General features: G+C 40.7%; 1 protein-coding gene across 1 annotated transcript in view; it reads right to left on the bottom strand.

Moving 5' to 3' along the window:
* The window catches only part of LOC124284024 (leucine-rich repeat and coiled-coil domain-containing protein 1-like), a 119,997-nt gene extending 93,643 nt beyond the window's left edge, over positions 1 to 26,354 (bottom strand). Inside the window, 1 exon segment of the mRNA XM_046720065.1 lies at positions 26,260 to 26,354. Within this exon segment, the coding sequence (XP_046576021.1) occupies positions 26,260 to 26,353 (94 nt within the window). The 5' untranslated portion in view covers position 26,354.
* Between the last annotated feature and the right edge of the window lie 407 nt (positions 26,355 to 26,761).

Here is a 26,761-nt window from a genome sequence, read left to right as displayed (position 1 = left end):
CTTTAACCACTGGGCTACCCCACCGCCCCTGGTGGATTAGGATGAAACCCACTACTGAGGCAGATTCCTGCCCCGAGTAAACATACTATTGGTCAGGGATTTAACAATAAATCTTGACCAAGTGGACACTGGCCATTCAGAAATATAAACACAACATCATGCAGATTATGTCAACAGAACCACAAAATTCAGCCATGATCATTACGCCCCTGGCTGAGAGTTGCATCCTACAGAGGATACCCACACTGCCATGAGGAAGCAATGAAATTAAAAATATGTTAATAACAAATCACTCACCAGTTGCAGGGTGTCTTCATGACCATACAACCCTTGCAATCAGAAATACCAGGGAAAAAATATTTATTTAAATTCAATGTATGGTTTTGGAAAAAGATCAAAGATAACAATTTTTGCAACAATCATGATCAAATGAAAATCATGATGCTTCAAACATACTTCAAACTCCTTACAGTCATTTTGAATCCCAAAACTTTGGGCTTTCTGGGCCTTCATACAACTATGGCAAAAACATTGTAATCCATCCTGTGACCTTCACCTTTTGATAGGGACACTTCATACCAGTTCAATTCAACAACCTCCAGATCAAAAATGAAACGGTAATGTTTTGATTGAGCAGTTGACATCTGTGGTGATATGAAAGTGATGAAGGAGACTACATCAAGGAACATGATGCATCCAGGATAATTCATGTAAAATAAAATTAAAATCTCCAAGAGTTCATCTGTATCAGTTGGCATCAACCCTGCTGATACCAACCTCTAGTCCTCAATCAATTCAGCAGGCAAAATTCATCAAATATTAAATTTGACAGTGAAATTTAATATTCTTTAAGTTTAAATCTGCATCAAATCATGGAAAACAAATCATCAATCATGAAAGGTTAATGAAATTGAGTTGTACCCAAAACGCATTTCACCATTCTCTAAATGACAGGATCTTCGAGTATGATAAGTTTGATTTCCTGAAATGGAATGCCGTTCACTTTTTTCAAGGACAAAAAAATTCCTTTTAACTTTTTGTTATCAGTGATGCAGATGATCAACAGATCAAAGCAATGCCAACATGCCATCAGACCAGAGCATGAAGCTAAAAGAGCAGACTAATAGGCTGAAGAACGAGGTTAAAACAGCAGAATAATAGATTGAAGAAGGAGGCAATATCCTAGTGTTCCGGCATCAAGTCTTGCCCTTCATTAGGATTGCAGCGACAAAGACAAAAGTATCACTTGTGCATCTTTCTGTGGAATTGGAGGCAAATAAACTGTCTGAGTCCATGGATGTGTCTTGCTCTAAGTGGCGTACAGGATCTCCAAATGTCCGTGACAAATGTTGCACGGTGTGTATATTGACACTGGTGGATACAGCCAATGATCTTCTTACAGATCTCAGAACTTTGTTTCATGAGGGTCCACATGGGGTAGACCATCAGTCAGTTGTCAGTCAAATTTGGAGCTTGTTAAACAGCTATAATCCTAAGTTGAATAAACTTCTGAGACTTAAAAGTCAAGGTAAAATTATGAGGATTCGCAATCTTAATTTCACTTTATTCGATTTACTTTTTTGTTTAAAGTGAAATTCATCAGTACATTTTCACTGCAAACAGACTATAGCGAGCCTGACAACCTGGTCCCTTAAGTCACCTCTCATGACAAACATGGGTTGATAAAGACCATTTCTAATCCATATATGAGTTTCTCTACAATTCTTAGCACCATGTTTTTTCTTACAATGAATCAGCTCTTCATTCAAGGCAACAAGTGAGTGGATTTTCCTTTGAATGGGTAAAATTGTTTTCAATGTAAAAGATGTAGGTCATTACTCTTTCAGCAGAAACAAAACAGAATAGCCCCTTTTGGGCTGAGTTTGAGTTTAGTTTAGTTTTAAGCAGCTTTTAGCAATATTGCAGCAATATCACGGCATGGGACACCAGAATTGGACTTTACACATTGTACCCATGTGGGGAATAGAACCCAGGTCTTCAAATGATGTGCAAACACTTCAACCACTAAGCTACCCCACCGCCTCTCCAAATGGGCTGAAGCTCACCTGGCATGGTAAGCTAATATTTGGGTACCTTGTATGACCGAAGTTAAGCCAAGGTCATAACTTTTGAACAGTCTTCAGAAATAGAGTGTCAACAAATCCATATTGAATTACGCAAGCAAATCCTTTCGTTCAACTACAGTCAAATCCCGATGAGTCGAATGCCGGTGTCTCGAATATTACGCATAACTCGAAGTACCTGTCGGTCCCGACCATTCCCTGTTATAGTTGTCATCATTTGAATACCGGTTACACGAATTCGACTCATAAATACACACGGTGACTCGAGAAGAAACAATCTTGTATACATAATCCGAAGTCAGTCAATGAGAAGTTGATTGGTGTAGCAAACTGATCCAATTAACAAACCAGCGCAGCTCAAAATGTCATTCAGTAATGTTTATATTAATTGCAAGAATCTTGTATACATAAGCGCCGCCTTTATTCAAAGCAACCACAATCATATTGTCACTTACAGAAACCAAGTGAGTTGACAGTGGAGATATAATTTGTTGATCACATTTATTGTAACAATCACATGTAAACAAACTGTTTTCGCGACGGAAATAGCAAAATCGCACCCACACCAGTAACAAGCGAATTATTCCATACATAAAATATATCTACACTGACAAACTTTAAGATACAGTACACAGTGTACATGTACTTATGTTGAGTGTGTGTATGGTTTAATGCTGTAGCAATATTTCAGCAACATCACAACAGTGGACACCAGAAATGAGGTTCACATATTGTACACATGTGTCGTGACGAGCCAATGCTTTAACCACTTGGCTACCTCACCACCCTGTACTAATGTTAACTGGTCCATGATTCCAGGCTGTTCAGGAAGCAGGCCAGGCCCCGATTTCTTGAAACAAACTTAAGTTTTTACTCAAATTTCAAACTGAGTTTGACAATTTGAAACAGCTGAATTTTTAACTCAACTGCATTTCGAGAAATCAGGGCCAGGTGGCTCCCACTGATTCAGTACATGTATGACAGTGTCATATTTTGACATTTTATTTGTGTAAATACAGTACTGTCTGGGCAGTGAGAAATCTGTCTCCTAATATCACCAGCAGAGGGGACAGGGGTCTAGTGCACTGGTGGATGAGGATGGAACTCGATTCCTGCCCTTACTTAACATAATCGTGGTCAGGGGTTTTAACAATAGCCCTTGACCAAGGGAACACTGCCCCTTGAGTCAGTCAGTCAGTCAGTCAGTCAGTCAGTCAGTCAGTCAGTCAGTCAGTGCATGCGTGTGTGAGTGAGTGGCCAGGTGGCTCCCACTGCTTCAGTACATGTATCCAACATCATGCCGATTATGTCAACAGAACCACAAATTTCCAATGATGATCAAATCACTGACCAGGAGCAAGGTGTCTTATATGCATACAACCCTTGCAATCAGAAGCACAAGGGGAAAATATTCATTTGACTGTATCTTGTAATAAAACATGTTCTTTGCATATCTGGATTTACCATATATTACCGTTTATAAGCCAAATTTTAAGGATAAAAAAAAGCAGTCTGTAGAAGGGGATCGGCTTATCTATGAGTTAAGCTTTCATCAAACTTTTTTCCAGGGGTAAGAAAACAACATCGCATCACTTCAAGTGAACAATTAAACAAGAGAAGACAGCTGTGCACACGTTTCCCGGCAGTCATGTTCAAACATGCACAATATTTGTCAATTATAAAACGGGATAAATTCTGCTGCTATCATCAGTAAAATATAATACAGAGTACTATTATTTAACCCAAAGAAATATATCCTACCATTGTGTAATTTTGATTACAGTTTTTGCTCTATAAATGTAAAATATATATAATCAACACTAAGGTTATACGAACCCTCATGAACGTGGTAAGCGGAAGTTGTACACACATGGAATGGGGTAAAATAAGCAAGCCGGTTAAATTAACACATTTTTACTGATGTTGCTGAAAACTAGAAGTCCATGGAAAACGAGGCGGTAATCAGTTCGTGATTGTTGAATAGGGTAAAACAAGCAAGCCAGTTTGTTGACATGTGATCGTCCAGCTACAATAAGTATGATATTTAGCGAAACAAAATATATTATCCATTTTCTGTCAACTACACTTCATTTCGATGCGTGAGTAGACGCAATATGATTGTGAATACTTTGAATAATGTGGACCAAAGTTATAATTATTGGTAACTGCTAGTTGTCTGTGGTCTGTGTTTGCCAGGATTAGGACCCCATCGCAAGGGATCGGCTAATGTACGAAACATACCATTTTGACACTGATTTTAAGGGTCAAGTTTGGGGGTCGGCTTATCTATGGGGTCGGCTTATAGACGGTAATATACAGTACGTTCATTAGTTTTGCTCAAAATGTCATTCAGTAATGTTTATATTAATTGCAGCAGAATCGTGTGTCACTCCAATACGTACAACTTCCGGCTGCCTTATTCAAAGCAACCACAATCATATTGCATCCACTTACACTTTGAAACCAAGTGTAGTTGACAGAAAATGGACATGATATAATTTGTTTCGATATAAGCCACATTTATTGTAGCTGGACGATCACATGTAAACAAACTGTTTTCGCAATGGAAATAGCAAAATCGTGTGAAACCACACCAGTAACAAGCCGAATTATTCCATACATAAAATATATCTACACTGACAAACTTTAAGATACAGTACACAGTTTACATGTACTTATGTTAGTGAGTGAATATGGTTTAATGCTGTAGCAATATTTCAGCAACATCACAACAGTGGACACCAGAAATGAGGTTCACATATTGTACACATGTAGGGAGTCGAACCCGACGAGCCAATGCTTTAACCACTTGGCTACCTCACCACCCTGTACTAATGTTAACTGGTCCATGATTCCAGGCTGTTCAGGAAGCAGGCCAGGCCCCGATTTCTTGAAACAAACTTAAGTTTTTACTCAAATTTCAAACTGAGTTTGACAATTTGAAACAGCTGAATTTTTAACTCAACTGCATTTCGAGAAATCGGGGCCAGGTGGCTCCCACTGATTCAGTACATGTATGACAGTGTCATATTTTGACATTTTATTTGTGTAAATACAGTACTGTCTGGGCAGTGAGAAATCTGTCTCCTAATATCACCAGCAGAGGGGACAGGGGTCTAGTGGACTGGTGGATGAGGATGGAACTCGATTCCTGCCCTTACTTAACATAATCGTGGTCAGGGGTTTTAACAATAGCCCTTGACCAAGGGAACACTGCCCCTTGAGTGAGTGAGTGAGTGAGTGAGTGAGTGAGTGAGTGAGTGAGTGAGTGAGTGAGTGAGTGAGTGAGTGAGTCAGTCAGTCAGTCAGTGCATGCGTGTGTGAGTGAGTGGCCAGGTGGCTCCCACTGCTTCAGTACATGTATGACAGTGTCATATTTTGACATTTTATTTATGTAAATATCTGTCTTCTCATATCACCAGCGGAGGGGGACAGGGGTGTAGTAGACTGGTGGATTCCTGCCCCAATTAAACATAGTACTGAACAAGGGAACACTGGCCAATCAGAAACATAAATCCAACATCATGCCGATTATGTCAACAGAACCACAAATTTCCAATGATGATCAAATCACTGACCAGGAGCAGGGTGTCTTATAAGCATACAACCCTTGCAATCAGAAGCACAAGGGGAAAATATTCATTCAATTCAATGTATGGTTTTGGAAAAAGATCAAAGATAGCAATTTTTGCAACAATCATGATCAAATGAAAATCGTGATGCTTCAAACATACTTCAAACTCCTAAGTGATTTTGAATCCCAAAACTTTGGGCTTTCTGGGCCTTGATACAACTATGGCAAAAACATTGTAATCCATCCTGTGACCTTCACCTTTTGATAGGGACACTTCAGTCCGTGACAAATGTTGCACGGTGTGTATATTGACACTGGTGAATACAGCCAATGATCTTATTACAGATCTCAGAACTTTGTTTCATGAGGGTCCACATGGGGTAGACCATCAGTCAGTTGTCAGTCAAGTTTGGAGCTATTAGCCAGTAGTCATTGTTTACTGGCTTCGTGAGAGTGAGTGAGTAAGTTTAATTTTACACCGCTTTTAGCATTATTCCAGCAATATCAGGGCGAGGGACACCAGAAATGGGTTTCACACATTGTACCAATGTGGGGAATCGAACCTGAATCTTCAGTGTGATAAGTGAATGCTTTAACCACTAGGCTACCCTACCGCCCTGGCTTAGTGAGAACACACACATTTGAATGGTACACAAACAGCCAAGTTGAATCTAAAATCCGAAATGTGCAATCTGTCTGTAAGGGAAACACGATGGTAGTGGGTTCATCTTTCACAGCATTACTGCAATTCATGTTCAGAAACTGACTGGTTTTATTGTGTCCTCAAGATTTTAGCATTATTATGATTAACAGTAAAGTTTTAATCAACAAGACCAGTGACTTTTTCCTTTTAATATTTTGCAAACATAGCTGAGTCATTTGACGTGTACACAATTTTTAAAATTTGTTGAATGTATCTTAGTGGTTAACGTGATCACTCATCACGCCGAGTCCCGGGTTCAATTTCCCACATGGGTACAATGTGTGAAGCCCACTTCTGGTGTCCCCCGCCGTGATAAAAGCAGCATAAAACCAAACTCACTCAATTACTCTTTTAAGGGTGATTCTGTTTGATTTGTTTTTAGATTGGAAAAACTTTCAATGGACTGCTACCAACAAGTGTCAATCAATAAACAATGGTCTGCTTAAATGACCACATTCTCACTGCCCACTGACTGCTGTGAGTGTGTGATTTGGGATTAATGCTTTTAACAGGATTTCAGTTATATTACTGCATGTCTGTTTGATGTGGAGGGAAAGTGTTTGTTTGTTGTTTAACACCACACTCAGCAATATTCCTGTTACATGTGGCAATCTGTAACCAGACAATCCTGAGATCTACAACATGAGCCTTGATCTATGCAATTGGGACACGTTGACATGTGTCGACCAAGTCAGCGAGCCTGACCACCCGATCCCGTTAGTTGCCTCTTACGAAAATCATGGGTTGCTAAAGAGCAATTCGAAGTGATGAAGATTATAGACATTTAGCAGCTTGATGGAACCCCCAAGCATGGGTATGGCGCTAACAAAGCTAGAAACATAATCATGGTAAATTATACAAGGGTTTGAATCCAAGATCAGTGTCTTCTGGACACCCAAGGGACATAACTCTCAGTAGCAGACGTCAGTGACTGGCCCACCTCTGCACTGCTGACAACAAGGACCCCATCAAGAGCCTCTGTACAGAGGCAGAAGACAATGATTCATTCTTCCAATACGCAAAGTGTAACTACATATTCTGATATGTTTTTTTCCAATAGAACCTCCCAACCTAAACCTATCAAAATAATTATATCTCAAGGTCAAATTCAAACATTTTTATGACCCCTGGTTCAAAAGCATTGGGAGGAATGCAATCATCCGACAGAATAATCAATATGCACATGTCTCTTTATGTGCACTTCGTCCTGTATTACAAAGGAAAATTTAATAAATACTATTTTGAGGTGGTTTTCTTTGAAAGCTAACCACAAGCTGCCCCCGCAGTGGAGAATCAGTCCTGACATTCTATCCATTCCATCGTATGTTTGCTACTTAAATCAGATTTATCACAGCATTTGCTGTCTGAAAACTTTCACAATGATTCAATAGTAACTTTAATTCCTTCGGAGACAGCTTCGGCATGAGTAAATATTCTGCAAGTCACAGGGGACTTATAATAGCTTTGAATCCACACAACATTCCATCACTGGAACAAAGGGTCTGTCCTGCCTCGGACAACAAGCATGGAATATGCGGGACCTGTCCTGAATACCACAGGAGTACAGAGACCTGTTATGGCCCAGAATAACACAGGAGTACAGGGACCTGTTCTGGCCCAGAATACCACAGGAGTACAGAGACCTGTTATGGCCCAGAATAACACAGGAGTACAGGGACCTGTTCTGGCCCAGAATAACACAGGAGTACAGGGACCTGTTCTGGCCCAGAATAACACAGGAGTACAGGGACCTGTTCTGGCCCAGAATAACACAGGAGTACAGGGACCTGTTCTGGCCCAGAATAACACAGGAGTACAGGGACCTGTTCTGGCCCAGAATAACACAGGAGTACAGGGACCTGTTCTGGCCCAGAATAACACAGGAGTACAGGGACCTGTTCTGGCCCAGAATAACACAGGAGTACAGAGACCTGTTCTGGCCCAGAATAACACAGGAGTACAGGGACCTGTTCTGGCCCAGAATAACACAGGAGTACAGAGACCTGTTCTGGCCCAGAATAACACAGGAGTACAGGGACCGGTTCTGGCCCAGAATAACACAGGAGTACAGGGACCGTTCTGGCCCAGAATACCACAGGAGTACAGGGACCGTTCTGGCCCAGAATAGCACAGGAGTACAGGGACCGTTCTGGCCCAGAATACCACAGGAGTACAGGGACCGTTCTGGCCCAGAATAGCACAGGAGTACAGAGACCTGTTCTGGTCCAGAATAACACAGGAGTACAGGGACCGTTCTGGCCCAGAATAGCACAGGAGTACAGGGACCGTTCTGGCCCAGAATAGCACAGGAGTACAGAGACCTGTTCTGGCCCAGAATAACACAGGAGTACAGGGACCTGTTCTGGCCCAGAATAGCACAGGAGTACAGGGACCTGTTCTGGCACAGGAGTACAGGGACCGTTCTGGCCCAGAATAACACAGGAGTACAGGGACCGTTCTGGCCCAGAATAACACAGGAGTACAGGGACCGTTCAGGAGTACAGGGACCGTTCTGGCCCAGAATAACACAGGAGTAGAGGGACCTGTTCTGGCCCAGAATAACACAGGAGTACAGGGACCGTTCTGGCCCAGAATAACACAGGAGTACAGGGACCTGTTCTGGCCCAGAATAACACAGGAGTACAGGGACCGTTCTGGCCCAGAATAACACAGGAGTACAGGGACCTGTTCTGGCCCAGAATAACACAGGAGTACAGGGACCTGTTCTGGCCCAGAATAGCACAGGAGAACAGAGACCTGTTCTGGTCCAGAATAGCACAGGAGTACAGGGACCTGTTCTGGCCAATAATACCACAGGAGTACAGAGACCTCTTCTGGCCCAGAATAGCACAGGAGTACAGGGATCTGTTCTGGCCCAGGATGCCACAGGAGTACAGGGACCTGTTCTGGCCCAGAATAACAAAAAAGAGATAAGCATGGAATACTGCAGATCTCTTTTGACTCAGAATACCCTAGGTGTATTGGGGACCAATTCTGGTCCAGAATACCAAAGGAAAGACAAGTATAGAGAACCAAGGACTTATTCTTGCATCCCAAAGGTTGGACAAGTATAGAAATCTAAGGACTTATTCTGGCATCACAAAGGGGAGACAAGTATAGAGAACCAAGGACTTATTCTGGCATCCCAAAGGGGAGACAAGTAAAGAGAACCAAGGACTTATTCTGGCATCACAAAGGGGAGACAAGTATAGAGAACCAAGGGTTTATTCTGGCATCACAAAGGGGAGACAAGTATAGAGAACCAAGGACTTATTCTGGCATCCCAAAGGGGAGACAAGTATAGAGAACCAAGGACTTATTCTGGCATCCCAAAGGGGAGACAAATATAGAGATCTAAGGACTTATTCTGGCATCACAAAGGGGAGACAAGTATAGAGAACCAAGGACTTATTCCGGCATCCAAAAAGGGGAGACAAATATAGAGAACCAAGGACTTATTCTGGCATCCCAAAGGTTGGACAAATATAGAGATCTAAGGACTTATTCTGGCATCACAAAGGGGAGACAAGTATAGAGAACCAAGGACTTATTCTGGCATCACAAAGGGGAGACAAGTATAGAGAACCAAGGGTTTATTCTGGCATCACAAAGGGGAGACAAGTATAGAGAACCAAGGACTTATTCTGGCATCACAAAGGGGAGACAAGTATAGAGAACCAAGGACTTATTCTGGCATCCCAAAGGGGAGACAAATATAGAGATCTAAGGACTTATTCTGGCATCACAAAGGGGAGACAAGTATAGAGAACCAAGGACTTATTCCGGCATCCAAAAAGGGGAGACAAGTATAGAGAACCAAGGACTTATTCTGGCATCCCAAAGGTTGGACAAATATAGAGATCTAAGGACTTATTCTGGCATCACAAAGGGGAGACAAGTATAGAGAACCAAGGACTTATTCAGGCATCCCAAAGGGGAGACAAGTATAGAGAACCAAGGACTTATTCTGGCATCCCAAAGGGGAGACAAGTATAGAGAACCAAGGACTTATTCTGGCATCCCAAAGGGGAGACAAGTATAGAGAACTAAGGACTTATTATGGCATTCTAAAGGGGAGACAAGTATAGAGAACCAAGGACTTATTCTGGCATCACAAAGGGGAGACAAGTATAGAGAACTAAGGGCTGATTATGGCATTATAAAGGGGAGACAAGTATAGAGATCTAAGGGCTTATTCTGGCATCCCAAAGGGGAGACAAGTATAGAGAACTAAGGGCTGATTCTAGCATCACAAAGGGGAGACAAGTATAGAGAACCAAGGGTTTATTCTGGCATCACAAAGGGGAGACAAGTATAGAGAACTAAGGGCTGATTATGGCATTATAAAGGGGAGACAAGTATAGAGATCTAAGGGCTTATTCTGGCATCACAAAGGGGAGACAAGTAAAGAGAACCAAGGACTTATTCTGGCATCACAAAGGGGAGACAAGTAAAGAGAACCAAGGACTTATTCTGGCATCACAAAGGGGAGACAAGTATAGAGAACCAAGGGTTTATTCTGGCATCACAAAGGGGAGACAAGTATAGAGAACCAAGGACTTATTCTGGCATCACAAAGGGGAGACAAGTATAGAGAACCAAGGACTTATTCTGGCATCACAAAGGGGAGACAAGTATAGAGAACCAAGGGCTGATTATGGCATTCTAAAGGGGAGACAAGTATAGAGAACCAAGGGTTTATTCTGGCATCACAAAGGGGAGACAAGTATAGAGAACCAAGGACTTATTCTGGCATCACAAAGGGGAGACAAGTATAGAGAACCAAGGACTTATTCTGGCATCCCAAAGGGGAGACAAATATAGAGAACTAAGGACTTATTCTGGCATCACAAAGGGGAGACAAGTATAGAGAACCAAGGACTTATTCCGGCATCCAAAAGGGGAGACAAGTATAGAGAACCAAGGACTTATTCTGGCATCCCAAAGGTTGGACAAGTATAGAGATCTAAGGACTTATTCTGGCATCACAAAGGGGAGACAAGTATAAGAACCAAGGACTTATTCAGGCATCCCAAAGGGGAGACAAGTATAGGAACCAAGGACTTATTCTGGCATCCCAAAGGGGAGACAAGTATAGAGAACTAAGGACTTATTCTGGCATCCCAAAGGGGAGACATATAGAGAACTAAAGGACTTATTATGGCATTCTAAAGCAAGTATAGAGAACCAAGGACTTATTCTGGCATCACAAAGGGGAGACAAGTATAGAGAACTAAGGGCTGATTATGGCATTATAAAGGGGAGACAAGTATAGAGATCTAAGGGCTTATTCTGGCATCACAAAGGGGAGACAAGTATAGAGAACTAAGGGCTGATTCTGGCATCACAAAGGGGGAGACAAGTATAGAGAACTAAGGACTTATTCTGGCATCACAAAGGGGAGACAAGTATAGAGAACCAAGGGCTGATTATGGCATTCTAAAGGGGAGACAAGTATAGAGAACCAAGGGATGATTCCGGCATTCTAAAGGGGAGACAAGTATAGAGAACTAAGGACTTATTCTGGCATCCCAAAGGGGAGACAAGTATAGAGAACCAAGGGCTGATTCCGGCATTCTAAAGGGGAGACAAGTATAGAGAACTAAGGACTTATTCTGGCATCCCAAAGGGGAGACAAGTATAGAGAACCAAGGGCTGATTATGGCATTATAAAGGGGAGACAAGTACAGAGAACCAAGGACTTATTCTGGCATCCCAAAGGGGAGACGAGTATAGAGAACTAAGGGCTGATTATGGCATTATAAAGGGGAGACAAGTACAGAGAACTAAGGGCTGATTATGGCATCCCAAAGGGGAGACAAGGATAGAGAACTAAGGGCTGATTATGGCATTCTAAAGGGGAGACAAGTATAGAGAACCAAGGGCTGATTCTGGCATTCTAAAGGGGAGACAAGTATAGAGATCTGAGGGCTTATTCTGGCATCCCAAAGGGGAGACAAGTATATAGAACTAAGGGCTGATTCTGGCATCCCAAAGGGGAGACAAGTATAGAGAACCAAGGACTTATTCTGGCATCACAAAGGGGAGACAAGTATAGAGAACCAAGGGTTTATTCTGGCATCACAAAGGGGAGACAAGTATAGAGAACCAAGGACTTATTCTGGCATCACAAAGGGGAGACAAGTATAGAGAACCAAGGACTTATTCTGGCATCCCAAAGGGGAGACAAATATAGAGATCTAAGGACTTATTCTGGCATCACAAAGGGGAGACAAGTATAGAGAACCAAGGACTTATTCCGGCATCCAAAAAGGGGAGACAAGTATAGAGAACCAAGGACTTATTCTGGCATCCCAAAGGTTGAGACAAATATAGAGATCTAAGGACTTATTCTGGCATCACAAAGGGGAGACAAGTATAGAGAACCAAGGACTTATTCAGGCATCCCAAAGGGGAGACAAGTATAGAGAACCAAGGACTTATTCTGGCATCCCAAAGGGGAGACAAGTATAGAGAACCAAGGACTTATTCTGGCATCCCAAAGGGGAGACAAGTATAGAGAACTAAGGACTTATTATGGCATTCTAAAGGGGAGACAAGTATAGAGAACCAAGGACTTATTCTGGCATCACAAAGGGGAGACAAGTATAGAGAACTAAGGGCTGATTATGGCATTATAAAGGGGAGACAAGTATAGAGATCTAAGGGCTTATTCTGGCATCACAAAGGGGAGACAAGTATAGAGAACTAAGGGCTGATTCTAGCATCACAAAGGGGAGACAAGTATAGAGAACCAAGGACTTATTCTGGCATCACAAAGGGGAGACAAGTATAGAGAACCAAGGGCTGATTATGGCATTCTAAAGGGGAGACAAGTATAGAGAACCAAGGGATGATTCCGGCATTCTAAAGGGGAGACAAGTATAGAGAACTAAGGACTTATTCTGGCATCCCAAAGGGGAGACAAGTATAGAGAACCAAGGGCTGATTATGGCATTATAAAGGGGAGACAAGTATAGAGAACTAAGGGCTGATTATGGCATTATAAAGGGGAGACAAGTATAGAGAACCAAGGGCTGATTATGGCATTATAAAGGGGAGACAAGTACAGAGAACCAAGGACTTATTCTGGCATCCCAAAGGGGAGACGAGTATAGAGAACTAAGGGCTGATTATGGCATTATAAAGGGGAGACAAGTACAGAGAACTAAGGGCTGATTATGGCATCCCAAAGGGGAGACAAGGATAGAGAACTAAGGGCTGATTATGGCATTCTAAAGGGGAGACAAGTATAGAGAACCAAGGGCTGATTCTGGCATTCTAAAGGGGAGACAAGTATAGAGATCTGAGGGCTTATTCTGGCATCCCAAAGGGGAGACAAGTATATAGAACTAAGGGCTGATTCTGGCATCCCAAAGGGGAGACAAGTATAGAGAACTGAGGACTTATTCTGGCATCCCAAAGGGGAGACAAGTATAGAGAACTAAGGGCTAATTATGGCATTCTAAAGGGGAGACAAGTATAGAGAACCAAGGACTTATTCTGGCATCCCAAAGTGGAGACAAGTATAGAGAACCAAGGACTTATTCTGGCATTATAAAGGGGAGACAAGTATAGAGAACTAAGGGCTGATTCTGGCATTATAAAGGGGAGACAAGTATAGAGAACTAAGGGCTGATTATGGCATTATAAAGGGGAGACAAGTATAGAGATCTAAGGGCTTATTCTGGCATCCCAAAGGGGAGACAAGTATAGAGAACCAAGGACTTATTCTGGCATCCCAAAGGGGAGACAAGTATAGAGAACCAAGGACTTATTCTGGCATCCCAAAGGGGAGACAAGTATACAGAACCAAGGACTTATTCTGGCATCCCAAAAGGGAGACAAGTATAGAGAACCAAGGGCTGATTATGGCATCCCAAAGGGGAGACAAGTATAGAGATCTAAGGGCTGATTCTGGCATCCCAAAGGGGAGACAAGTATAGAGAACCAAGGACTTATTCTGGCATCCCAAAGGGGAGACAAGTATACAGAACCAAGGACTTATTCTGGCATCCCAAAGGGGAGACAAGTATAGAGAACCAAGGACTTATTCTGGCATCCCAAAGGGGAGACAAGTATAGAGATCTAAGGGCTGATTCTGGCATTCTAAAGGGGAGACAAGTATAGAGAACTAAGTCCTGATTATGGCATTCTAAAGGGGAGACAAGTATAGAGAACTATGGGCTGATTATGGCATTATAAAGGGGAGACAAGTACAGAGAATTAAGGGCTGATTATGGCATTATAAAGGGGAGACAAGTATAGAGATCTAAGGGCTTATTCTGGCATTATAAAGGGGAGACAAGTATAGAGATCTAAGGGCTGATTATGGCATTCTAAAGGGGAGACAAGTATAGAGAACTAAGGGCTGATTATGGCATTATAAAGGGGAGACAAGTATAGAGATCTGAGGACTTATTCTGGCATCCCAAAGGGGAGACAAGTATAGAGAACTAAGGGCTGATTATGGCATCACAAAGGGGAGACAAGTATAGAGAACCAAGGGCTGATTATGGCATTCTAAAGGGGAGACAAGTATAGAGATCTAAGGAGGCATCAGAGATCTAAGGACTCAGCAATATTCTATATGGCAAAATCTGGACCAGAAATCCAGGATCAACAGCATGAGTACTTAGGGAACCGATTACATTCACAAGAAGCAAGCATGGAAGTTTCTACCCGGATCTTCACGGGTCAGTACTTAGGAAGATTACATTCAGAAGCTATGGAGTTCTCAACAAAGAATAGTGTTCCATCCCCTTTCCCATCTCCATTTTACAAGATGGAACTATGCTCCAGAGGCAGGGGGTGGCACAGCTCACATCTGGGGTCTCTGAGAGAGACTGCATGTTCCTGTGTCCAGGGGCAACTCCAACAAAAATATCTACAGAACTTCTTTTTTAAAGAAACATGTTCAATATTGAAAACAACCAGAGTATCGGTCATCAACGATCAATCTGTTGGATGCACATTTGGTCTTGTGGTTATGACATTCTCATGAGTGCAGACAATTTTCTTGATGCCTCCATATGCTGATCGATAACAACTTCACGCAAGATCACCAGACACTCTCATCAGCTCAGTTTTATTTAATCCAACATCAAGTGACTTAATCTGGTAACAGTCATGTCATTAAGAGCTAATGTACCCCAAGCGAACCAACAGACAAATCCCGGATGAGTCTCCTCAATTCCAAGGTTCAGATTACTCAATATATTCCAAAGCTGCATGTTTATGTGAAGCCTAAAGGTGCAAATCTTAGATCCTGTACATATCACCACCAATAAAATATGTCCTTACCATTACTGAACATAAACACAGACAAGCAGGAGACGCTTGTTTGCATAATAGCAAAAGCATCAAGGCATTAACTTCAAGAAAAAGAATCCTCAACCTTACCCAAACTTATCCGTATACAGAATGGAGCAGGGAGTAGGTGAGGTGAGGTGAAATTGGGTTTAACGTCGTGCTTGAGAATATTTTGCTCATATGACGACGTGCATGTGTGTGTATGTGTATGTGTGGCTGCTTGTACTAGCCCAGACTTAAGCTGGTTTTATAGTGCTAGCCCACTGAGATACCATGCCGCAGTGAAGCATGAATATCCCACTCAGACACATTATACTGACTCCGAGCCGACCAGTACTTGTTGTACCCATTAATGCCGAGCACCAGGCAGGGACCAACAAGTACCATATTTTAACGTCTTTTGGTATGACGCAGCCGGGGATCGAACCCATGACCTTCCCCTCTCCGGGCGGACGCTCTAACCACTACACCACAGAGGCGGCGGAGCAGGGAGTAGAGCTCCAACATGGAACATTGAGCATCACACACCATTTGGATAAACTGTACATAAGTTTTTTACATTTTTATGAAAACTATTTTATCATTTGCTATGGTTTGATTGTTTTGTTTGTTTGTTGTTTTACGCCGCACTCAGCAATATGCCACACATGTGACGGCAGTCGGTAAATGACCAAGTCTGGAACTGACAATCCAGTGATCAACAGCATGAGCATCAGTCTACACAACTGGGAAACAACAACCACCATATCCCGTTAGTCTCATATCATGAAAAGCATCTGTTGCTGAAGAATAATTCCAACCAGGATCATCACGGGTCTACACTGGTATATGTTTTGACTGAGAGTAAACTTATATTTGCCACTACTATTTTTTCAATAGTATTTCAGCCTTTTGGTCCACAGTCATACTATTGATTTGGGGTCTACCTGCATTTTGTCACTGTCAGGCACGTAGCAAACCAATTTTTTCGTGTAAGCCCAATTGGTTGCAAAGCTTTGGATTTAGATAGTATTGAGGGCTTGACGTCATGCACGTACATGTCGATGGAAAAACAATCATTACAGAAATATAGACACCTTTCAAATTTATGATATGTAGAATAACGTGCTTACTGTACATGGTGGCTATTGGGAATGCTTTGTTATCAAATAATATGGAAGTCAATATGATTAATGGAGGGATTACCATATAAAATGGTTCTGATAACATGTTTGTAGGTATTTTGGGTAAGAATTAGACAAAAATGTTTTAGCAAAATTCATGTGTAAGCCTGGGCTTTTTTATATAATAGTGGCTACACGCCTGACTGGTACAGACGTTTTGTGAATCAGGTGAGATGGGGTGGGATGGGTTGATGTGGGGTTTAACATTGTGTCCCAGATTATTGCATGTATACAACAATGTGTACAATGTACATGTACAGCTGCTTGTACTCATCCACATTAGAGCAGTTTGTACGGTGACAGCCCACAGAGATACCATGCCGCAGTTCAACGTCCACACCCCACTCAGACACAGCCCACAGAGATACCATGCCGCAGTTCAACATCCACACCCCACTCAGACACAGCCCACAGAGATACCATACCGCAGTTCAACATCCACACCCCACTCAGACACAGCACACTGACCAGGCCCCGATTTCTCAAAACAAATGTAAGTCTGAGTTTTGAGAAAATGCAGGAAAATGCATTTCCCAGAATGAACTGAAATCGATATTAAACTCAAACATAGTAGACAATTTGAGTTTGGTGGTCAGATTTCTTACGTTGTTTGAGCTTGTTAATTTAAAAAATTCAGCTGTTTCAATTTGTCAAACTCAGTTTTGAATTTGAGCAAAAAGTTAAGTTTGTTTCGAGAAATCAGGGCCAGTTCTTGTTTTATCCCCTTTATGCCACCAGGCAGGAAAAGAACAAATACCATCTTTAAATGTCTATTGGCATGATGTACTTGAGGATCAACCACCAACCTTCTGCTCAATGGACCAACCCTATTTCCACACAATGAGGGAGGCTATTTTAAAGTACTATGCAAAAAGTATTTTAATTTTGACTTTTTTTATGTTTGGAAGGACTTAGAACCTGATTATCATCTAAAACAAATACAATTGTTTTAGATCTCTATCCAACCATTTAGAAAAATGCAAGCAATTACAAAAAAATATTCAAAAACACAGGTCTAGCGATCAAATCTGTGCAATGACAATTATTTCTCTGTAACTAAAAGCCTCATTTGCAGATTAAAAAGAACTTGAGTTTGTCATTTATCAAATGATATTATTTCAATTGAAAGGACAATGAGTGCTATGGCTGAATTAATTCAGCCCAGGGAGGCTGACCCAAGGACATTAAGTCTGTTGTGTATGGTGCAAGGATTAAGTATTTCATTTCACTGGAAATAAATCCATGACAGGAAGTCTTACTGGGATTACTTTCCAAGGACTTGTCAAAAAATGACTTCATGATTTTCAATAGATTTTACTGCAAGGAAATTGATTATTATCAGCTTAAAGCACAAAACAAAATATCACTTGACCAAGGCTTTTGTAAAATTGCACTTTCCCAAATCACTGAAAGGCGTTCAGAAATAGTAAAAATCTATTGGAAATGGTTGTCCATTTCTGAAATGAGCAACATGAAGTTTTTCTGATGAAATTTAACACATGGCCAAGAACATACTTCCATTTTTAAGACAACAAAAAATTCATTGTAGACCATCTGCCTCAGATAGTATGCCCAGGTACCTTCATCTCTGAGTATCTCCATGTGTGTTCCATAAGTTCTTTACTAGATGAAAAGCCACCATACATATACAAGCGAGTCCGTTAATTCTGCGCGTCCGGTAATTCTGGGCAGCTGCAATAGCGTACTTCTGTATCGAAGCTAACCATCGTCTACTACCACATTTACGCTTGAAATCGGGACATTTCTACAAGGGACTGGCTTTTAATCACTAAAGGTAAGTAAATAACAGTAATTGACAGATAAATTGACAGTTTTATGAAAATTCGTTTTCTTCAGACTTTTAAACCTTTTTCTTCATTATTCATAATTGGATTTAATATGAAACACTCTTCCTCACATTGATGAAGTGATTTTTAAAACAATCTGGCCAAAATACGCTTCCGTACTTCAGATCTCCAGCTGGGGCGGTGGGGTAGCCTAGTGGTTAAAGCGTTGGATCGTCACGCCGAAGACCCGGGTTCTAATCCTCACATGGGTACAATGTGTGAAGCCCATTTCTGGTGTCCCTCGCCGTGATGTTGCTGGAATATTGCTAAAAGCGGCGTAAAACCAAAACTCAGTCAGTCAGTCAGTCAGATCTCCAGCTGGATGTTATGCGCATCAGTTGCTGCGCAGAATTACCGGACAGCAAGCAATGTCGTCAGAACGCCGGTAAGGTCAACCGTATGGCATAATGAATCTTATAGTCATCAATAAAACTTATATTTCTAGGTAAATATGATGCATACCAGCATGTTTAGTCACGTAAACCACAACAAATAAGAGACGTTAGTTGCCGTGTTGCGATTGATGTGCTTAGGTGCTCAGAATTACCGAACGGGATTGTATATGGCATTTAATTGAATTAATGTTCATTGGCCCCACTAAAGAAAGAAACTCAGTTACCTCCCCTTATTACCCATCATGCTTTTGTCAATGGCTGACATCTTCAGGTCTGCACATGTCTTTTTGTTATTATGCTTTCACAATCCCATATAGAGTCCATTTTTTAAGACTACACCAAAATATGCATTATTTTGTTATGGTGGTTCCCTGAGACAGTCAAGTGTTTTGTTTACCATCCCATGATTCCAACAATCACATGACCTGGATGTGTCCAAGGGACACAACTCTTCACAGCAAATCATGACACCTGAAACAACTGAGCCATCTGTGAACCCAAACTAAATTTAATGTTTTGTATAGGTTAATTTACACTAACAACTAGTCTCTGAAATGAACATAGTTTACTGAAAAAAGTTCATAGTAAAAAAAAAATATATATAATGAAAAGGAGCCCTGAGACTTTCTTCATTTTCAGAAGCTGAGGAAATCTAGACTTGCCACATTTTCTAGACTTGCGTTGGCTTTCTTGGATATATTTGCTTCAGGGTCTGTACGACAGACTAAGGTTAATTGTACTTCACAGATTACAGAACATGTTCAGGTCAATAAAGTCTCAGAATATAAGAATAGCAGAAAAAAATCCTCAGGGCAACAGCCATTTGTTTGGAATCCAAGTTAAAGTCGTGTATATTCTGTTAATTAATATTCCATGTCCTTATTGATATCACCTGGGACAGCAAGACTCCACTGCTTGGAATTCAATACACAACATAATTATACAAACTTGATATTTATCATGGAAAGGATGACACAGAAAGGACATTTAAGTCAATTATATCAAGTAAGTCTGGTCAAATGACAGTAGCTTGAGACATTTGTATTGTTTTACACAATTACAAATAATCCATTTTCATGGCATCCTCTGCCAAGTCCTTGGCAGCTAAATTGAGAGAAAAACATCTGTGCAAAACATGACTTTTACTTTCACAAATTTAACAGTACTTTATCACTATATTTACAGGAACATAATTTCTCCGCAACCACAAGTGTTGGACTAACGAGAGTTGACTGTATATTCAATGGTTTGCAATTGCTATGATCTATATTGATAGGCTGGCCTACTTAGAACTGAACCTACAGGTGTCAGGCTATTTGTCTAGGTATGTCCCTGTTAAATATATTTGCATTGTACATCCTCATAAATGTTGGATTTTTATTGGCCAAGACTTGTTTATTTATTTTCAGTGGACACCAAAGTATTTAATCTAGCTGAATAAAAGGAACAGTGTTATTGTCGCAAACAACGTTCTTTTCTGGTTATTTCCTTTGGCTAAGAATCATGACTATTATGTCACTGGATGCAGAAACATTACCTACAGAGCTTTGGCAAGGTTGTGTCTATTACCACTGAATGTGAAGTCAGATCAAAGACATAATTTGATTCACAGCATCATAAACTTTACAATTATATAAAGACAATAAAAAGTGATGCTTTTCAAAGAGATATTGCTGATTGGAAATTACTTTTACTTATGAAAGTTTAGCTACTTTGAAATGGAGGCGGTTTTGACATCATTGTAACCATGGTAACATACATAGGCCACATTAAAAACAAAATGCTCACAGCCAAAATATATGAAAAATATCAACAACAATATTCTAAAGGGTCATATTTTAAGCAAAATTCTTGGATTTGAAGGAATTTGATATTACAATAAATCCATATACTTTGTGTAGGAATTTGCAATCAAAGAATTGGTAAACGAAAAGCACTTCCAACTTTCAATCAAGCAAATATCACTGTTGAACTTCTCTTCATGAGGTTCTTGAAATTCCAATAGGTGATGATTTTTGTTCCAGATTAATATCGTCTTGTACAGAAAGTGGTCAATGGTTGTTCTGAGCTAAATGACAGGAATGATAAATGCAGGATGTCACAAGAGGTTTGAAAACACTGCAAGACTTTAACAGCATTGTTGGACAAGTAATTTTTTCCTTTTAGTTGCCCCTGAATGAGCAAATTATTGTTTGATAAAAACATGGGTTTGAGTGTCGAGGGAGTGTTAAGCTGCTTGTTGAAAGATATTGGCTTCAATGTGAATGATGCACTATAATGGACGTCTCCCACTGTAACATAGTTGGCAATACCACTTAGACCACTATGGTCCTCCACATCCTCCATCTAAAGTGGAACTTCATGGTTTCATATTTGGACAAAATATGTGGTAAGGACTATCTATTGGTAGATAGCATCAATTCTCAAGTGTCATTTTTACAAATTCTCAATGCGGTCATGATGATCTGATTTGTAATTATAAAACTTCATTTCTACATAAAAGCAATGAGTTTGCTTGCAAGTCTGTTAATCTAAAGTCACTTACGAATTTGAAAGAAAAATATTATTATTACTTTTTCCACATCGCTTAACAAAAGACTATAGTGTTTTTCAGTTGTATGATTTGAAATTTGTTATCTTGCCACATGCAAACTTCATTTCTACATAAAAGCAATGAGTTTGCTTGCAAGTCTGTTAATCTAAAGTCACTTACGAATTTGAAAGAAAAATATTATTATTCCTTTTTCCACATCGCTTAACAAAAGACTACCGGTATAGTGTTTTTCAGTTGTATGATTTGAAATTTGTTATCTTGCCACATGCACTCACATTTAAAAAGATACTGTTACTATTTCCAGGTGTTTTCTGTGCAAATGCCTTTTAAACATGTCACGCTAACTATGCTACACTGAAAATATCCTCTTTATATAGTACAAACCAAAATATCAGATAATTAGTTTATGTCATATCTGCTCATATTTTTGTACAATCAACTCTGCTTGTAACACAGATTTCTTATGGATGTGGAAAGGGTCTTGTCATTTTTAATAACATCATCTCCATGTGTACATTGCTATTTCAGAATATGTCCACAATTCCATAACACATCTTCACCAGAACTACTGGCAAACAAGGATAAGTTGGACCAGAGGAGAGAACGTGTTTACAAGAAGTAGGTGGTGCACGGCAAAGAGCAAACCCATTTGGTTTGTGAAAGGTAGAGCAGATGTAGGCTAGTGCACGTGCAGTGCATGACGATGAAATTGATTCCGTGTGTAGCCCACACGCTTGTTCATAAGACTCTCACGTGGTCGGTGTAGCACTACACTCGTTAACCTGGGGCCCCTTCGCTCACAATGGGCGGCACTCACACACGCTAATATGGGTCAATTGTCAGGTCAGTGCTCAACTTATCCTTGTTTGCTAGTAATGCCTCAGTTCTAAGTTTGTTTTGTTTGTTTGTTGTTTAATGCCATACTCAGCAATCTTCCAGCTATATGGTGGTGGTCTGTAAATACAGAGTTTTCTTGCATCTTTTGTCCATCTTCCTTTATTCTAAAATAAGTGAAACCCATCCCTTGTGTCATTTTCCAGAACTGTGTGGACAGAGATATAAGCAAATACTCACCGGTTAAATGTCCAAAGATTTGTTTATTTGTTCTTTATTACCGCACTCAGCAATTTTCCAGCGATATGACGGAGGTATGTAAACAAGTCTGGACCAGACAATCCAGTGATCAACAACCTGAGCATCGATCTACACAATTGGGATATGATGACATGTGTCAACAAAGTCAGCGAGTCTGACCACCTTATCCTGCTAGTTGCCTCTTACGACAAGCATGGGTTACTGAAGATCAATTCTAACCTGGATCTTTACAGGTTTCTCAGTTCAAGTGTTGTCATAGTTCAAGCCACATGGCCAAATGCACAGATTAATGAAGTAAAATGTCCAGTGTGATGATGATGCAGATGATGATGATGATGATGATGATGATGATGATGATGATGATGATGATGATTCTAGATTCGAGTCACATGTTCTCCTGACTTCCTCACAAGCCACATGAAAAAAAGATACCGTCCTTCCATTCAAAAATTGATTTTGCCTTTCATGCACAACATTAACAGCTGAGCTCAAAAATTATTTTTTTTAATTCCATGCTACAAGAAGATATTAGTCCAAAATCAATAGATCTCAAAGCATGGCATTTGTCATTCAGCCCACACAAATATGATTGTTGGAAAAGTCTGAAGTCTGTTCATCATATAAAGGCTTGTTCAACCAAAAATATACACAATCAACCAATCTGATAAACTTTGTATCATTACAAATCAAATAAATATGCAAATGATTTTCCAGAACTACTTTAACAAGCTGCATACTTCGATGCAATGGCTTCTTTCTTCATGAACTATGGACTCAAGGTTCTTAACAGATTACTGAAATATTGCCACACTAATGTCTGTAAGTCAAATCTGTATTTTGTCTTGTTTCTTTTGGATTTACAGTATTAAACAGTTCTCATTAATTTGACACAAAATGATTGAGGTTAGTTTTATGCCGCTTTAAGCAATATTCCAGCAATATCATGGTGGGGGACACCAGAAATCGGCTTCACACATTGTACCCATGTGGGGAATCGAACTTGGGTCTTCGGCGTGTCGAGCAAACGTTTTAACCACTAGGCTACCACACCGTCCCATATGGCATAAGGAGATGGAAATGCAACAAATATAACAATTCAAAAGCATCTACAAATAAAGGTGAAAGCAAGCCTGTCTTGTGACATTGTGCTTCAATGTGTAAAGTACATTGTGCCTGCCTGACAAGAAACTCTCCACACAATCAGGACAATCTTTCTTGTGACATTGTGCTTCAATGTGTAAAGTACATTGTGCCTGCCTGACAAGAAACTCTCCACACAATCAGGACAATCTGTCTTGTGACATTGTGCTTCAATGTGTAAAGTACATTGTTCCTTCCTTCTGTACAATAGTCCAGTCTGTCATGGTGCCTGCGTCAATTTGACAATCAGACTTATTTCGTCCACGAATCAGTGACAATTGTGCTTAGTGACATTGTGCCCCAATGTGTAAAGTACATTGTGCCTGCCTGACAAGAAACTCTCCACACAATCAGGACAATCTGTCTTGTGACATTGTGCTTCAATGTGTAAAGTACATTGTGCCTGCCTGACAAGAAATCTCCACACAATCAGGACAATCTGTCTTGTGACATTGTGCTTCAATGTGTAAAGTACATTGTGCCTGCCTGACAAGAAATCTCCACACAATCAGGACAATCTGTCTTGTGACATTGTGTTTCAATGTGTAAAGTACATTGTTCCTTCCTTCTCTACGATTGATTATAGTGATCTTAAGTTGGTCATGAGCAACTTAGACTTTGGATCTGAACTTTATGATTGACTTGGGTAAGATCGGTTAGTGGAATGGTATGCTAATTGTAACATCATGCTAAGATTGGGATTTTAGGGGTTTACGATTAGCATAGGGCTAAGATCGGTTAGTGGAACAGCACCCAGAGCAGAAAGCCAAAGGTAAACTCAGACTGAAGAAATATCAAGTATATCCCAGTCACACCATGTTTTATGAAAGTAATTGGCGAGAAATGAGAACAAATGAGAAAGATAGCAGATACTGTTTATACATGACCACACATTCACCTTTATGATTGTGATTCTTTCTGGATAAGGAACCATAAGGGTCAAGATAAGTTATTGAGTATGGTTTTGCCTCATTTACTGACACATAAACAAAATTCCAAGAGTGCACAAAACCTGCAGAAGTTAGAATTACAGCCTTGTAAAAGTAGTCAAAACTGCAAAAATATAGTATGTGGTATTTTTCTTTGTGTTCCTGCTGCAAGTATGAACTAAACAGATTTGGTGAGCTGGTTTCTTTCTGTGTGTTTCTGCAGATGGTCAGGGTGCTCTTGTTCAAAATAACATAAACAGTATGACGGTCATAATTCTGTGTTATGGTATGATAACCTTAGCGGGAAGATTGTTTTGTACAAAAGGCACCCAGGACAACAAGGATTTGGTCAGCCAGTTTCTTGCTGATTATCACTACTGTAAGGACGACAAGGACGTGGTCCCACAGTTCATGTTCCTACCTTTAGTGTGTACTGTACGCATATGGGCGGACAGTTTCTTGGCTGCCTGTTCTGCTCTCCAGTACAGTAAGACAACAAGTATATGGTCCCACAGTTCATTTCCTACCTTTAGCTTGTACCGCACGGATATGTTCGGCCAGTTTCTTGGCTGCCTGCTCTGCTTTCCAGTACAGTAAGACAACAAGTATATGGTCCCACAGTTCATTTCCTACCTTTAGCTTGTACTGCACAGATATGGTCGGCCAGTTTCTTGGCTGCCTGCTCTGCTTTCCAGTACAGTAAGACAACAAGTATATGGTCCCACAGTTCATTTCCTACCTTTAGCTTGTACCGCACGGATATGGTCGGCCAGTTTCTTGGCTGCCTGCTCTGCTTTCCAGTACAGTAAGACAACAAGTATATGGTCCCACAGTTCATTTCCTACCTTTAGCTTGTACCGCACGGATATGGTCGGCCAGTTTCTTGGCTGCCTGCTCTGCTTTCCAGTACAGTAAGACAACAAGTATATGGTCCCACAGTTCATTTCCTACCTTTAGCTTGTACAGTAAGCAACAAGATATGGTCGGCCAGTTTCTTGGCTGCCTGCTCTGCTTTCCAGTACAGTAAGACAACAAGTATATGGTCCCACAGTTCATTTCCTACCTTTAGCTTGTACCGCGCGACGGATATGGTCGGCCAGTTTCTTGGCTGCCTGCTCTGCTTTCCAGTACAGTAAGACAACAAGTATATGGTCCCACAGTTCATTTCCTACCTTTAGCTTGTACCGCACGGATATGGTCAGCCAGTTTCTTGGCTGCCTGCTCTGCTTTCCAGTACAGTAAGACAACAAGTATATGGTCCCACAGTTCATTTCCTACCTTTTACTTTACCGCGCTTGTACTTGGCGCCTGCTCTGCTTTCCAGTACAGGATATGGTCCCACAGTTCATTTCCTACCTTTTAGCTTGTACCGCACGGATATGGTTGACCAGTTTCTTGGCTGCCTGCTCTGCTTTCCAGTACAGTAAGACAACAAGTATATGGTCCCACAGTTCATTTCCTACCTTTAGCTTGTACCGCACGGATATGGTCGGCCAGTTTCTTGGCTGCCTGCTCTGCTTTCCATCGTCGTTCCCTCTCCTCCTCCAGCTCCTTCATCAGGTGCTGCAACAGAGGAACTTGGTTTAGAATAGGTTCAGCACTGATTCAAAAGTATTTTTCCCCGCTAAAAAAATAAAATCCTAATGTTTTTAATGTAATGCTTCTAGTATTTAGACGGAATATTACTTTGACTGGTGATTTAAAAAAAAAAATTCCCTCCTGCCTTTTCTGAGGACAAAAATCCATAAAACAAGATATAAATTTGGTCTGGCTTAAAGCAAAATAAAACTTCAAGACTTGAACAGTCAACAAAAATTCTTAGTTGTACACAAGGGATGATCTTGGTTTACAATAGGCAACTGATTGAAGTCATGAGATCAACCTGGATGTAAAACCGATTAAAACCGATTATCAATCCACTGATGGGTGTACTGTAATCCATACAGAACAAAACATAAAATGCAA

This window comes from Haliotis rubra, unplaced genomic scaffold (genome assembly GCF_003918875.1).
Source record: "Haliotis rubra isolate DU_JTF1 unplaced genomic scaffold, ASM391887v1 Scf11, whole genome shotgun sequence".
NCBI lineage: Eukaryota > Metazoa > Mollusca > Gastropoda > Lepetellida > Haliotidae > Haliotis > Haliotis rubra.
Note: the sequence above shows the minus strand (reverse complement) of the source record. Positions and strands in the feature narration are given on the sequence as shown.